The sequence below is a fragment of the Puntigrus tetrazona genome, chromosome 12 (genome assembly GCF_018831695.1).
Source record: "Puntigrus tetrazona isolate hp1 chromosome 12, ASM1883169v1, whole genome shotgun sequence".
NCBI classification, from domain to species: Eukaryota; Metazoa; Chordata; class Actinopteri; order Cypriniformes; family Cyprinidae; genus Puntigrus; species Puntigrus tetrazona.
This window is the reverse complement of record NC_056710.1, coordinates 13,907,534-13,922,686: the sequence shown is the minus strand read 5'-3', so window position 1 is coordinate 13,922,686 and position 15,153 is coordinate 13,907,534. Positions and strand designations below refer to the sequence as shown.

General features: G+C 35.5%; 1 protein-coding gene across 1 annotated transcript; it reads right to left on the bottom strand.

The window, feature by feature from the left end:
* Nucleotides 1-8,511, bottom strand: cpn1 (carboxypeptidase N, polypeptide 1). Its single transcript, XM_043254230.1, has 9 exons — nt 8,155-8,511; nt 5,888-6,084; nt 5,050-5,205; nt 2,943-3,119; nt 2,388-2,499; nt 1,308-1,447; nt 813-912; nt 615-733; nt 1-533 (listed from the first exon to the last, which is right to left on the bottom strand). Exons 1-9 carry the CDS (start codon nt 8,387-8,389, stop codon nt 417-419), a joined length of 1,353 nt encoding a protein of 450 aa, XP_043110165.1. The 5' UTR covers nt 8,390-8,511; the 3' UTR covers nt 1-416.
* Nucleotides 8,512-15,153: the final 6,642 nt, after the last annotated feature.

Here is a 15,153-nt window from a genome sequence, read left to right as displayed (position 1 = left end):
TGTGATAAAATGTTTATTTTATTATTATCCACATGAGATAATTAACCTTATACTGATCGACTTCTTATCATATTCAGACAAATTTCCAGTAACAGTCCATCTAAACTTCTCTATTAATCTATGATTAATTTTTCATAGAAATAGAAATATCTTTTGTTTACAGTACATTACCTACTTTTTCCCAGTTCCTTTATATTCCAAGCCATTATAAGACATATATATTTAAGCTCCACAAGAACATGAGAGCAATATATGGATTTCACAATGAAAACACACTTTTATGCATTTATACAAACAACAGAGAATCTACATGACGTAGTAAAAGTGAGGTTCGTCACAGTGAGAGTCCACGTTTCCCTTTGTTGTTCTTCGGTTTAAAAAGCAACGACTTGTTATGTCTATGTAGTTCTTGCTCTTTATCTTGGGCCAAGGTTGGTCGGAGGAATTTTAGCTGTTGATGAACCTTTCTTGTTGGGATAAGCTTTAATGTTCATGTTTGTCCCTTTTGGTTGAACTTTCAAATAGAAATCCAACTGAAAAAAAGAACAAAAAATGTTAGTCTATTATTAAAAAATGTTAATAACGAATAGCGTATTTCTAATGTTGCTTTTTACCTGTACAGCTTCAGCCGGTCCCACTGTTACTGTTTTGGTGAAAGATAGGTAACCTAGTGCAGAAGCCGTCACTGTGTAGGTACCCGGCAACAGCAGACGGAAATAGTCTCCATCCGTTCCTGAAACAGCATCAGATACATTAAATTAAGTATTAAAGCATTCTACAAAATCAGCTTTTAAATGTAGAACAACTCTCACCACTGGTGATATCATGGTTTATGCCTGCCACAGAGACTATGGCATTGCTAACTGGGTTGTTGTTCTCATCGTAGACCATGCCTTTAATCCCATGGTGCACCTGGAGGACAGGAGACAAGTCAATTAAACTTTCGGTAGCGGTAGGGAACTGCACTCAAAGTGGTAAAACGATTCCATCCATTACTTTAAAAGTGCTGCAGAACAGTGTAGTGTTACTTGAACTCACAACAAAACCCCTGAAGCACCATATCAATTTCACATTATAAGTACCTAGGGACAGGTTCATTACCTGTTAGTGCCATGGAGAACCAATTTGTCCTTCTTACCTGTATTTGCTAGAATACTGGCCTCCTTCTGCTTGTTTGCTTTGGAATACAAAGCGCTCTCTCAATTTGCTACATGGTTTGAATGCAGAAATGGAGTTTGAACTTCTACTTGTTTCATTACAGGCAGACAGAGCTGAGACTAAAGCGGTGAAAAAGAGGAGTTCCTCACCTGCTCCATGTAGGACACCAGAGCCTCTCTGTTGGCCAGCCACTCACCGGCGAGAGCATTCGCTGAAGGAAACTTATCGCAGCTGAGCTCCAGAGTAATCTCAAAGCAGTTTGTGTGGAGGTAGTTGAAGTCCTGCATCCCTTCAGAGACATTAAGCGATATTTTTTTTTTTTTCAAATCACAATTTAAATATATATTATATTCTTAATTGTTGGCCAGGGTCAGATATTATCCACTCCAAAATGAATATTTTGTCATTAATCACTTACCCCCATGTTGTTCCAAAACCATAACAGCTTGGAACACAGTTTAAGATATTTTGGATGATATATGAAATCTTGTGATTGTCCCATTGACTGCCAAACAATTACTACCGTCGAGGTGCAGAAAAGTATGAAAGACTGCTCCATCTGCCATCAGTGGTTCAACAGTAATATGATGATGGTACAAGAATACTTTTTGTATGGAAAAAAAAACATGTTTATTTAATGATTTGGCACTGTAAGGTCACCTTGGCGCCATTTTGGAGATCATTCGGTGCATACAATAATTCTCCCAGCTCCTATCTTTCAATTGTTTGGCAGTCAATGGGACAGTCACAAGCCTCCCCATTTTCATCCAAAATATCTCAAATTGTGTACTAAGCTTTTTATAAGTTTGGAGCGACATGATTAATGACAGAATTTTATTTTGGGGCGGGAGTAACCCTATCATCACTTACACAAAACACCTCCATGTGCACAAAAGATATGAACATGAATACTGTTCACATGCTCATGCTTTACATTTTTTTACATTTTGCTTTATATGCAAATGTTTTAGTTTTGTAATATGACCTAATGTAAAAGCTACCCCCTACACAATTATTTTAAAAGCAATTTGAATAATATAAATTATTTTCTGACTGGCACACTTACTAGTAAAATGGCTCTAAACTAGAAAACAATCTTGTTTCTTTCAAGATAAAAGGGCTTGTAATTCCCAAATTTCAGTGAAATTACAAGGCTTCTAGATGGGACCAGACCACAAGCCTTGTTGAAGTAATTGAATGAGAACTGTGGTATGTAGAATATAACCCACCCTTAGACAGAGAGTACCAGCTGGCTCCATTTGTGATTCCTTCATCAAAGTAATCGCCGCAGTTCCAGCCTTTATGCATCCAGCTGTGGGCATAGGAGTATGTCCTTGCCAACTAAACACACATAGTGCATAAACACAAAAAATCTGTAAATATTCACCAGAGAATTCGAGAAATAAACAACAGTCAGCTCTTTACTAGTTGAAAAAGTGTATGGTTTCTGTGCAATTACTCTGCTGAAAAAAAAGAAAGAAAACATCTTAAATTAGCCTAAGCTGGGTTGTTTGTCTAAATTAATATAATTTGGCTGGTAATACTGGAATTTTGTCCGCTTTTTAGCTGATAAGACATCTTAAACCAGCACTATGAAAAGGAATTGCAAAAATAATGATTCACTTCAAAACAGGTTTCATGAACACTCCCCCCATCTGCCATTGGTCAGTCTAACAGATAACCCCCACCCCCATAAACACACAATTGGTTGAGTTCTGTGTTCTGTTTTCTAGACATTAAACTTTAAAATTACATTAAAGTTGAAAATTATACGCTTGACATACCTTTTTGAAAATTTTATCATCGGGGGTAACCGAGTATGATGTTTTGCCTCTTATCCGGGGTTCACGAGACTTATCAAAGGGGTAGTTAGCGACTACGGCGCCACCGTGGAGGTTAGCCGACAGAATAAAGTTATAATTCTGCATCCATTTTATCACCGCTAAAGTCTCCGGCTCAACCTGCAAGAACCAGAAAAACACAAATGCTGTGTGCGTCTTTTCAGGCTTTGTTTTAAGTTTTTGTGCCATTAAATAGAGTTCTAGAATATTCCTTCAAAGTTGTTATCTGAGAAATCTGACATGTGGTAATGTATTCCAGGAAAGGTGAAGGGGTAATAGACCTCCACCTGGCCCTGTTGTATTAAGTACGATCAGTCTGGACGGCTCCTTGGAGATGGCTGCTGGGTATTGATCCCGTTCTTGTTCTGTTTTGAAGAGACGTTGTATTTATTATGCATGGATCTGTATATATAAACATCCAAGGGTCCCTTTGGCCTCAGCTGTCATTGAAGAGTCGGGTTTCGTGCTGTGAACGCACACAGATGTTTTTCTCCCTGCTTAGTTCAGTGTAGTGCGAAGCCTACGCTGGGGTCAGAGGGTCACGAGCAGGGTTTGATGTGAAAGTGACAGCTCTTGACTCACAGAGAAATGATGGGAACTTATCATACTCCTCCAACTGATGTCTGGCTGCCAGTGAACACATTTACTTCTCCAAAGCTAGAGTTCTCATTGTAGACTGAGGAAAATAAAGAATTGTTCCTGGAAAGAGCTGTTAAATGGTTTGTATTATTCTGACGGAGTCCAAAAGTCTGGCACATTACATAATGTCAAATTCTGTACTATATTTTAAACAAGCATATTTTTGAACTAATTTGCACTAAAGATCAAATGTTTCTGCTTTCACTGAACCACAAGAATTTTTTTCGTACATTCTTAATTCATGATGGATGGCATGGATCCTTGCAGATGAGATTGGTATTTTATTACTCAGCAAGTCGTGAAAGGCTAACCAAAATATCCAGAGCTCATGAAGACTAACAGCAGTACAGGCTAAAAAAAAGTCATTTAGACAAGCCAAGGCTTTCTATTTTGTCAAAGGTGGCCTGTTGGAGGTTGATAGATAGCAGAACAAGAGCTGGGTGGGTTACTGACAGACTAATGAAGAGTTTAATTTTGCTCTCCAACTGTAAAAACAAAAATGTCTTTCTTCACAATGCAGGATACTGGCCTTATCCTATATTTTACTTCAGACTGGAACAGTGAATTTTCTGAGTTAAGGATTGTTATGGCTATAAGAAATGTCACCCCATGAAAAGATATACACAACATTTCTGTTAGAACATGCTGATAGCAGCACCAATGTCATGGGCAGAATGACCCACAGATAACTGAATCTGGGATTCATTCCCAGTCTTTCACAAGTGATGTAGGCATTACATGTTTATTGAATTGGCTAATATTTTGGATAATTTGGGATACTTTTTTTTTAGTGTCATTCCACAGGTTATTTATCCCCAAATCAGTCTGATAATATGTTTGATTTCGTAAGGAGATAATTCAGCAATACTCATTTGGCTTCCTCTTAAAGATTCTAGCTCCAATAATTATTATTTTTTGCCTATATCTTGAAGGAACAGTATAGAAATAGACAAAATTAATATTTATAAAAAATTAAAAAGAGCCTTTCATTCATTTTGAAATTCAGACTAACCTGTTTGTATTTGTGTTTTTGATTTTCTAAAAACCTAGTTTATAAAAGTCATGTGATTCAGGAGTCAGACTACACTGGTTGTGCTGTTTTTCTCTTTACTCACTAAACGTTAAAATTTAATTAATTAAAAGTTAATTAGAAAACTGTGCTGCTATTATAGTAAAAAAAAAAATAATAATAATAATAAAAATAATTTTGCTGAATAAAAGTATTAATTTCAATATGTAAAACATATTATTTTGTATCTAATAAAATATATTTTATTGCAAAGTATATTTTATATTATCTAAACATTTTTCTGCACTTTCAAATCGCTACAAAAGCTCCGTGACTAATTGCTTGACTGGTCTCTCCAGCTCATCTCATTCTGAACAGACAGCAAGAGCAGTGTATGCCCACCTGTAGTTCCCAGTTGTCAGGCAGTGGCAGGTGGTGGTTTTGGCCATTGTGCTTCTCGTAGTAATACATAAGAGCATTCAGGTCTGGAAAGTTACGGTTCAGGTCCACCTCCTTTGCGTTTCCACGTCCCACTAAGTAACCGTTGAACTCTGGACCCTGTAATTCAGAGAAAAGAGTGAATCATTTTATATCCTTTAAGCAACTTTTGGGGAGGGCTATCAACTTTTAACATTCTCAATATATCAGGTGTGAAACTTATACCTCAAGTGGTTTGCTGTGTGTGTGAATGTATTGCGTAAGCAAGCTAGACAATGTAAAAAAAAAAATGAGGTGGTTTTTCTCTGCTAGTTCATGTCTGGTCCAAGTGAGACGTTTGATTACTGGTTGTGTGTGGCCACTTTCAACCACCATTTACTGCTGGACATATAATTAGTCTGTAAGATCAAGAAGTAGTCTGCATTACTGTAATTTCACATTCTAGAAGTGTGAATGGAGTACAGTAGGTGTTTGGATGCTTTGTTCAAGAAAAAAAAAACTTTGGGTGTATTTTTGTGTGCATTGTTTTATATTGGTACGTTATTTTTGTGAGTTCTTCTGGCGTAATTAGTCTTAGAAGAAAGTCAGCAATACACTCTGGGATATGGCTGATTCCTTCATAACAAACTGGGAGCCACCAGAGACTTACAACACTCCCACGCCACAGCTGCCATACTGAATAAATAAGTGTATACATATGCATGTTCGTGTTCACACCATGAGCTGTTGGTCATGCATTAAGAAATGTGGCATTTTAGTACACCTGTTTTACAATGCAGATTAGCTACTAAGGGCTGTATACCTGCCTGGCTGCAACCTCGTATCCATCCGGGTTCATCGAAGGAAGGATGTGGATCCGTGTGTCATGGATGAGGTGCGTGATTCGCTCGTTTCCTGCTCTGTATTCCTCGCACAGGAACTGGGCTAAGTAGATGAGCAGTTCCCTGCCGAGCACCTCGTTTCCATGCATGTTCCCTACGTACTTGAACTCGGGCTCCACTGAAAAACACAGGTCAGGTGACCACCAGTCAGGAAGTCAAGGGGTCATAGGGTCACATCCGTGAATAGCATCCGTGAATAACAAGCAAACAAGTTCTATGCATGCATATGAGGCAGTTCAGAAGAAATAACTACGTAAATTAAGATCCAATATGCATGTGAAGCTCTAAAAGGTTGCCTACTGAATATTTAAAGAGATTTTGTCATAATTTGTTACAAATATGCACAACTTCCTTTTTTGAAATGCAAAACAAGAAATACTTTTTTTATACAATGAAAGGATGGAAAATGGAGATCCTTATATCTTTATATGTGAATCAGGACCATAAAACAAGTCAGAAGTTTTTTTTTGTTTTGTTTTTTGTTAGGATAGGACAATATTTGGCTCGGATACAATCATTTAAAAATCTGAAGGTGAGAAAATCACCTTCAAAGTTGTCCAAATAATGTTCTTAGCAATGCATATTACTAATAAAAAAATGAAGGTTTAATATATTTACAATAGGAAATTTCTAAAATATCTTCACGGAACATAATCTTTGCTTAATATCCTAATGATTTTGGCAAAATATAATTTTCACACATACAGACCTTATTTATTCACAGGAAATAATGGAACAACATGAGATTGAGTAAATTATCTGCATATGATCTACCCTTTTAAAACAAATGAGGTCAATTTACAATGTGCCTGCGTTTGAGTAAGATGACACCATAAATGCTAGTATCAAATATGAATGAATTCAAATTATAATTTTCCTGCCACAAAAGCTTTCTGAGTGTTTAACAGCGCAGCAGGCCACTCTCATCGAAATTCCTGTCTCACAGCCAGTTGTCAGCTCATTATTCACAATTATCTCTTCTAACAAGTACCAGCAGATTTCCGTTTGTTCTTTCTTGATGCGGAAGTGAGTGACGGCGAGATCGCAAATCTAATTAGCCACTGTGTGCAGGCAGACTCATCACGGTCTTCCCATTAATCATCAAATAATTAAATTAACAGTGCTGTGCCTCTGCTCAAAGAGTTGCTAAACGAGTGACCTCGACATTAACGCATGAAGCGCAAACATTGTTCGGCAATCTAAAGGTTCAGGTCACTCTAACTTTGCCCACTCTGCTGCACCGGTTCCTGTTTTTGTACTCCATAAGGAACATGTATACATCCTGCAATTCTCTTAGAGGTTTTACCTTTGTGCTCATATTGCCAAGAGAAGCATATCTTTAAATCTGATGGCAAAGATTAATTTGCTTTCATAAGCTGATTTATTAACTCCTTTTTTTGATAGATCCTTTTTGCTTTAAGCAGTTTCAGTGAACAAAGGAACTAAGTCTTCTGGCAAGAAAAAAGTTAGAAAATTTTACTGCAGCAGTTGCTTTTTCATATCTCATAAAGTATACGATTCTCCTAAAATTTTGTGCAAAAGACAACTGTCGATACAAAATGAAAATGCATAGCATAGCCCAGATAACTCGGTTCCTTAGAGAGTTTGATGAGAAATGTGTAAGCTTATGTAAAGTCCAAACTTTGGTCATTTTGAGAACAGTTTGAGAGATTGTTCTCCTCTGGAACTCTAGAAGAGACACATGTAAGATTAATGAGGACTTGTTCTCAATAGAATCATCTGAGAAGCAGAAGTGTCCATTTGCTCTCCGTTTCTAGAAGAAACAATTGAGCTATTAAAGAGTCAAAGTCTATCCTGTGGGAATGTACTTGTTTTAGATCAATGAGGTTTGCTCCTGCCTGCAACATATTAACACTCACCACATCTCCAGGCATGTACTCCCCCCTTAAACCCATTACTGTCCATTGCTGGATGCAATTTACCGTATGTGAGTCTTTGAGGGGCAACAAGATAAATCAAGTTGACGCTAAACATTGGCTGGCCAGGCAATCCAGTGAATAACTGGCTAAAGCTTTATATCAACAATTCTGTGCTGTTTCCCTCGAAAACCCAAACTATTACTTCACCAATCAGCTCTGGCAGCTTCAGTAGGAGCATGCTAGACTTTGCCTGAGCTATATGGGTGAGGAATTTAATGCCATGGTACAAGAGTAAAGAAAAGACTCACATGCTTCATGGATGCCAGGATTATCACTGAACTCCAGGACATATAGGTGCCGTCCCTCTATGCTCCGACCAATGCTGTAGATGCGAGTGATGTAGGGGCATTCGTTTTGGACTGCAAAAAGAGCCCTAACCATGTCCTCATAGCCATGGTGCTGGAAGTCAGACGCCCTGGACAGCGAAGCCTCGAGCCCCAGAAGCAGCGCCCCAATCCAGATCAGAGTGCTGCCTGACAGCATGGTCCCAGACTGCTCCACAAACAGAGCGCCACTTCTTTTCCCTCACTCTCTTTCTCGATCCTGCTCTCCCCGTTTGCCTCCTCCCTCTGGACCTCCTCTCACTCCCGCTTAGAAGAGCAAGTAAGGACGGCCCCTCCTTTATCTCTCTTTCTTTATCTCTCTTTCTCTCTCTCTCTCTCCTGGTTCCCTCACTTGTACCATTTGTGTGTGTTTACTCAATTGGCATTGTTGGAGAAGTGAGAGTTTGACATCACATATGACACCTCAACTCTGGCTTTACGCTCCTTGCACACTAAACCTCCCCCTCTCATGTTTTTCTGGCAGTGCTAGTCGAGCATTTCATTCCTGACCTGCGGTTTGTCTTTGACTGGCTTTTAAAAGCACGATTACTGGTGATTTAACTTAAGGGGGAATAAAAGCAAACAGGAAAGGGGCGAAATGGAGGCTTTATTTTGAGGGAAAGGGATGTGATTAGCATTTATTCACCCACTTTCACTCCAACACTAGCTCATTCATTAACTCAAAGTAAACACACTCGGAGCCCGAGAGGTTAGAGCTTCTACAGGGCATTCTGGGAAAACAGATCACGGGGGACCAAAGGTTTCAAATGAGGGTTGTGGAAATGGCCCCCTGAGGCCCTCTCCCCCAGTCACCTCTACTATAAACCCCAGGAGCTGCTGTCAGTCACACTCACTACAACCTGCATGTGAGTAGAGCAGTTGTTGCTTTGTTACTGAATTTATCTCCATTCTCAATAGCACCACCATCGGAAATGTAACACCTATTGCATTGACCAGCAGGATGTTTACTTAACTGCCCATGTGTTTGTGTCACTACGCACTCCTATTAGATTTGCAAGACTAGCCAGTTGGCTTAAAAGTGAACCTGAAATTAAAATGCACTTTTCTTGTCCAGATTATGCAGAGCTGAAATAGCTGTTAATGGTGGATATTTTGATGAATTGAAAACTAAAGTATTTTCTATTTGTAAATTGTTAATCTAGTAAAATATGTTTTCAGTGCAAAATTAGCACAATTTAGAAAAGGGATTTATGTCAATATTGTCCAAAAACCCACTTTTTATGGTGTTTTCAAACTTTTGGAGGGCAGAATTATATAATTATATATGTGTATATATGTATATATATATATATATATATATATATATATATATATATATATATATATATATATATATATATATATATATATATATATATATATATATATATATATATATTATGGACAATTCAAATTTTTACAGAATATTTATTTAAAAATAAACAAATAAAGTGCAATAATATCATTATCAATATTTTCTTTTATAGTTCTTTTTAATGGGATATAATCATATGCAGTGTGTGGACCAAACAAAATGTACATGGGCCTTACAGAAGACTTTTCCTTAAATACATTCTTAGTTGTTAGGTTTAGTCATTGGGTAGGATTATGGATGTAGAATAAGGTCAAGTAGAATAAGGCATTAATATGTGCTTAATTAGCACTAATAAATGGCTAATATTCTAGTAATAGGCAGGCTAATAAGAAACTAATAGGTGTAACTATAAAATAAAATGTTACCAAAACATCTAATCACGTAAGTGCACATAAAACTTGTACATTTTGTTTATAGAGTTTATGATATTTATAGAGATAAAAACGCTCTTTTAAACTCTAAAACGTATTTATATTGCATATTATTTGTATGTATATTAATTTAAAATAAAATTGTTTACTATTAAACTAAGCTTAAGTACTGTTAAACTAAGCTGACTTGTGTAATCTATTAACAGTATAATAATTATAGAAATTATAAAAAATTATTTTTAAAGAATAATCATCTCTAAAATTAAGACGATTATCTGTAAAGATGCTTTATAATGTCTTTTAATTTGGAGTAAGAGAAAAATGTAGTGTCAGAGATGTGTCAAATTTTGCTTTGAGATCTCTAAACCAGAACATAACGTGCCCTGGAGCAGGTCAGCTGTGGAGCGTAAGTTACTACACTGATAAAGGCAAAACCACTTTCAGGGTACCGAGTTGCCACAAACTAAACTAGACCTTACCTGGCTAGTCAGCTAAACCAGTTTCAAGGTACAGGCCCCAGGTGATCTTTTGAGAATCAGATTTAAAAAACGGATTATAAACTATTTAGTATTACGTTATAAACTATTATAAACTATTAGTAGTACCATAGTGACACCCAGTGGACAACGGTAAAAGAAGCTGCTATTACAATGCCTGCAAAAAACAAAAACATAATAATTTAGATACATGAACATGTGGAATTATTTTATGATGGATTCAAACATATAGCAGCTGATTATTTTTTATTTTATTATTTTTGCATTCTTACTCAATGATAGGGATGACGCAGAATTTTGACGTCCTGGGTCTGGGATAAAAGAAAAAGCAATTATATGAATTTAGGGTGCAGTCATACATTTGTTTATTTTGTTAGAAAAGCTTAGAAAAGTTTGATCAAATAAGCTTACCAGAATTGTACTCTCCATTGCAACTGATAGCTTAAAAAAAAGAAAGAAAAAATTACTTTTAAAAAATATTCAATAAATACTTACTTCATGATTAAGTACACTATAACTAAATTTTAAATGTCAGCTTTTGACTCACATTTTTGGTCACGGGCACAGTCGTTTACTTCTGTAGGAGAAACATATATTCTGATATATATACAAATCAACCATCAATCATAAACATTTTTATTTCCAGTGCTAAAAAAAACCCTTATTACCCATATTAAGCATCTCATCAGATTCCGTCACACATGTGAGTTCGGTGTTTACCAGCCACTTTATGCACGTCTTGCCATCTCTGTATTCCATATGACATGACTGCGTTGAATTGTGAGACTTACAAACTGGACCTTGCCCGTCCATTGGTTTAAAGCAAGACACTTTTTCTGCAGTCTCTATAAATGCCACGATGAAGTTGATGCACGTTTCTTTGAAAACAAAACAGTTACATTTTTCAAAAAAATGTGCAATGCACTCTGTTCAGATCAGAAATGATAGACGTCAAATGTAAAATAAACCAGATGACTTTTAAGCGGAAAACACACAGCCGTGTCATTATAGATTGTCAGGAAATGTGTGTTACAATGCTGGGGAGTACCCAGGTAGTCCGAGAGAGTTTTTGCACTTTACTATAAAGCTTTAGCACATTCTAGCTGATTCTGGTAAGCTGCAGTAAAACACAAATCTTTTAATTATGACAATTACATAAGATAGATGAAATTGAAATTACCATTTTGTAATGCATTACAGCAAAGATGCAGACAAAAAATCAGCACCTGTAAACAGATATACAACACAATTTAGGCATATATACAGTATATACAACTTGAAACATTTTGATATCGTGATAATAGACATTAACTTATACTTACTTATATATATATATGTATATCTTGTGTGTGTTGCTTTTTTTGAGGAAAGAAATTTAAACTTTTTAATAATATTCCACAATAAGATGACACCTTTTATTATCTTTCAAATATATACAAAAAATTTTTACACCTAAAAATATTAAATACCTAAAGTATTTCACTCAGTTTAGATTTTCATAATTTTGTATAATTAGTATGTTTTATATGAACTTGAAGAATTAAAAATAAAACCTCCGGGTCTGGGAAGACAGGTAAAAAAAATACAATAAATACAATTATTCTACAAAAAGCACAATATTTTTTGGGGGTTATTGTGTTGCGAGTTATTGATTATTGTGATGAATATATTTTATATCTTATATCTATATTTTGTATCTTATCTTCTGTGATAAAAGCGGTTTGGAAAATATTGTGTGAACAATTCATAAAATTAAAACAATGGACAGCAATGATTGCAATGAAAAAAATCCAAATTGTATTGTATTTTATTGTAAGTCTGAGATTAAAGAAGAGAGAGAAAAAACCCTTCACTATTGCGGGTAACACTGAATATTTTTATTCTTGGTGTGTGGCATCAGCCTCACAAAATAAAAAAAACCCTCTAGAGACATGTACTGTCACGTGATCTTCTACCAACCAAATCTTTTTTCACATCATTCTGCCAACTTCATCTGTGTCAATAAGCATCTTTACTGTTTTACTTACCTCTTTGTCCTGAGCCATTTCTTTACAATGGGTATAAGTCAAGTCACGAAAAGAAAAACTAACATCATGCAGCATCAAACGCTGCAAATGTTCTGTACAAGTGGGGAAATTTTTAAGGTGTTTGTCCCTTTAGTCGACTAACTGTGAGTCGAATTACTATTACTGTAATATTTCTTCCTATATTTTCCGAATGGCAGTTTTATGAATTGTTCATGCAATATTTTTCATCCCCCTATTATCACAGAACAAGGTATAAAATATATTTTATGGTTTCTATAGAAAACTAACAATCTGTTAGTTTGCACTGCATTATTCAGATCGCAATAATCAATAACTCGCACCACAATAACTCAAAAGAATATTAGAACTGCCCCTTTGGCACTAAGATGTGTTTTGTGGGTGGAGCTTGAAGACAGTGCTTGTGTCAAAATGGCTGCCACAACGTGTAAGCTATTTAGGTCAACCATGAGAAGAAACTTTGTTTTGTAATGCTGAAGATATGTACAATTTGCAGCATGACTGTAACCAATAACTTGCATTCTGATGGTATGCACGTTGTGGGAAATAAATATACTAAAATGTATTCGAAATACATTTATTTAATGCTAAACAAACTACAAATATAGTAACATATTTATGTGCTTAATAAAAATAAATAATACCTCGCATTAGTACTTTTACTGGTATACGTAAAATCTGCTAAATTGGAATAATAAACTGTTGTGTTGAGCAATATTAGCATTATAGTGAAGCAATGGACATGTCTGGGCATGTCACACGACTAGAAACAAGTGAAAGATGTCTATAAATGTATATCTATATGCTGCAATCCATCAAATATATTGCAGTCAGATATATTAGCACTAGAGTACAAAAATTGTAACCGTGAAAAAAATTGCTTCAAAATAAAAGTCTAATTTGTCAAAATGATGATAACATAATTCATGTTGTTCGTGCAGTACCACATTACTTTGACACGAATGGCATAGATCAAGAACGATTGCATTCATAAAATCAGTGCTTGATTCACTACTAAATGACTTGAAAACAGAAAGTAGCACTCTGTTGTTCAAAACCTGCATGCTTGTTTTTGACTTCTGAGAAAGGAAACAGATCTTCGACTGCCTTACCGAATCTGCTACCAAATTCGAGCACGTAAAACCGTTTTTTCTCTAAGCCAAACTAAATCAACAGTTTTAAAATGAATGCAAACCATAACCACGATCGCTATTATCTATTATCTTTGACTCAATCAAGACTACACTAAGATTAGGTTTTTTGATTTTAATTGCACGTGCAAATAGACATTTCCCTGTGAGGTGTGCAATCAGACCTTTCGTCCCAACACGACCTACAATTCAGACTTAGATTAAAAAGATTAATACCTGATAAACAGAGTATGCCATGAAAGATCAGATAAACTCACCAATGGAAGCTGCATGGTGACGATGAGAATGAATGAAATCGTGCAAGGTATGTGAATACCACATGTGAATGCCAGCCTTTTTTTTGACGTGCATCATAACTCTTCCGCTTCAACCACAAAATACTGACGACAACAAAGTCAAAATGATCCCACGGCATGCTAGTCATATCAGCCTAAACGTATACAGCTGTTATCAGCATTCCAACACTCTATTGGAATCGCCGGTGATTACCTACAGCACATATTCATATGTGTCATAAAAGTTTCAACCAAAGCTGTTCTTCCTAGACTGTTTGCTATTATTACACGTAATAACTCTCTTTCTGGCACTTAACTGGAGAGATTGTAAGAAAAAAGCACTTTAGATCTGTAAACAGGAAAAAGAAAATGTTCAAATAAACAAATGAGTTTTGAAAGAAGTCTTTTCTCTTTTCTCTAAAGCTGCATTTACTTACAATACAGTAAAATAGAATATAGTTTTTTTTTTTTACAATTTAAAATAACTTTGAATTTTCAGCATCATTCAGTGCCAAACGAGCACAACATTTCTATTTATCGATGTTGTGCTTGAGTGCCATGATATTTTTGAAGTCATAATAGGTTTTTTTTTTTTTACATTATTAATACGTTTTTGACTTGTGTACCATGAAAACTCATAGAAACATATAGAAAGTAAAAAAAAAAACTGACTAAACAGAGGAGTCTGTAAAAGGTATGTAAAAAAAAACCTTACAAAAGTGTTTGGAAGGGAATGTTTTCTTTACTAAAGGACAAGAGGGAGTTCCAGACACATTTCTTGTATGTGAGAAGACAAGGGTGTATCACTTTATCTAGCATCTTTTTTAAAAACAGGTTTTTATTGAAAAATATGTTTTTATATTATTATTAATTGTTATATTAATTTAAAATTATTAAATTAATTCTGTGATGAATAAAATGTTATGTTTTTTTTTAATAGAAACAAGTCTTTAGACGTTTGGTAATGCTGACATGTCATTGCTTCAAAAAAAAGAAAGAAATGACCTGACCCAAAACTTTGGAATTGTAGTGTATATTCTAACATGAAATTTATATTTTGAATATAACACCACCTTATTTATCCTGAATTTCAAAAACTATCAAGCACAATTGTTTTCAACATATAAATCAGCATATTAGAATGATTTCTGAGGATCATGTGACAATAAAAAAAATTAATTAATTCCTTTGAAGCATAGCTGAATTTTAT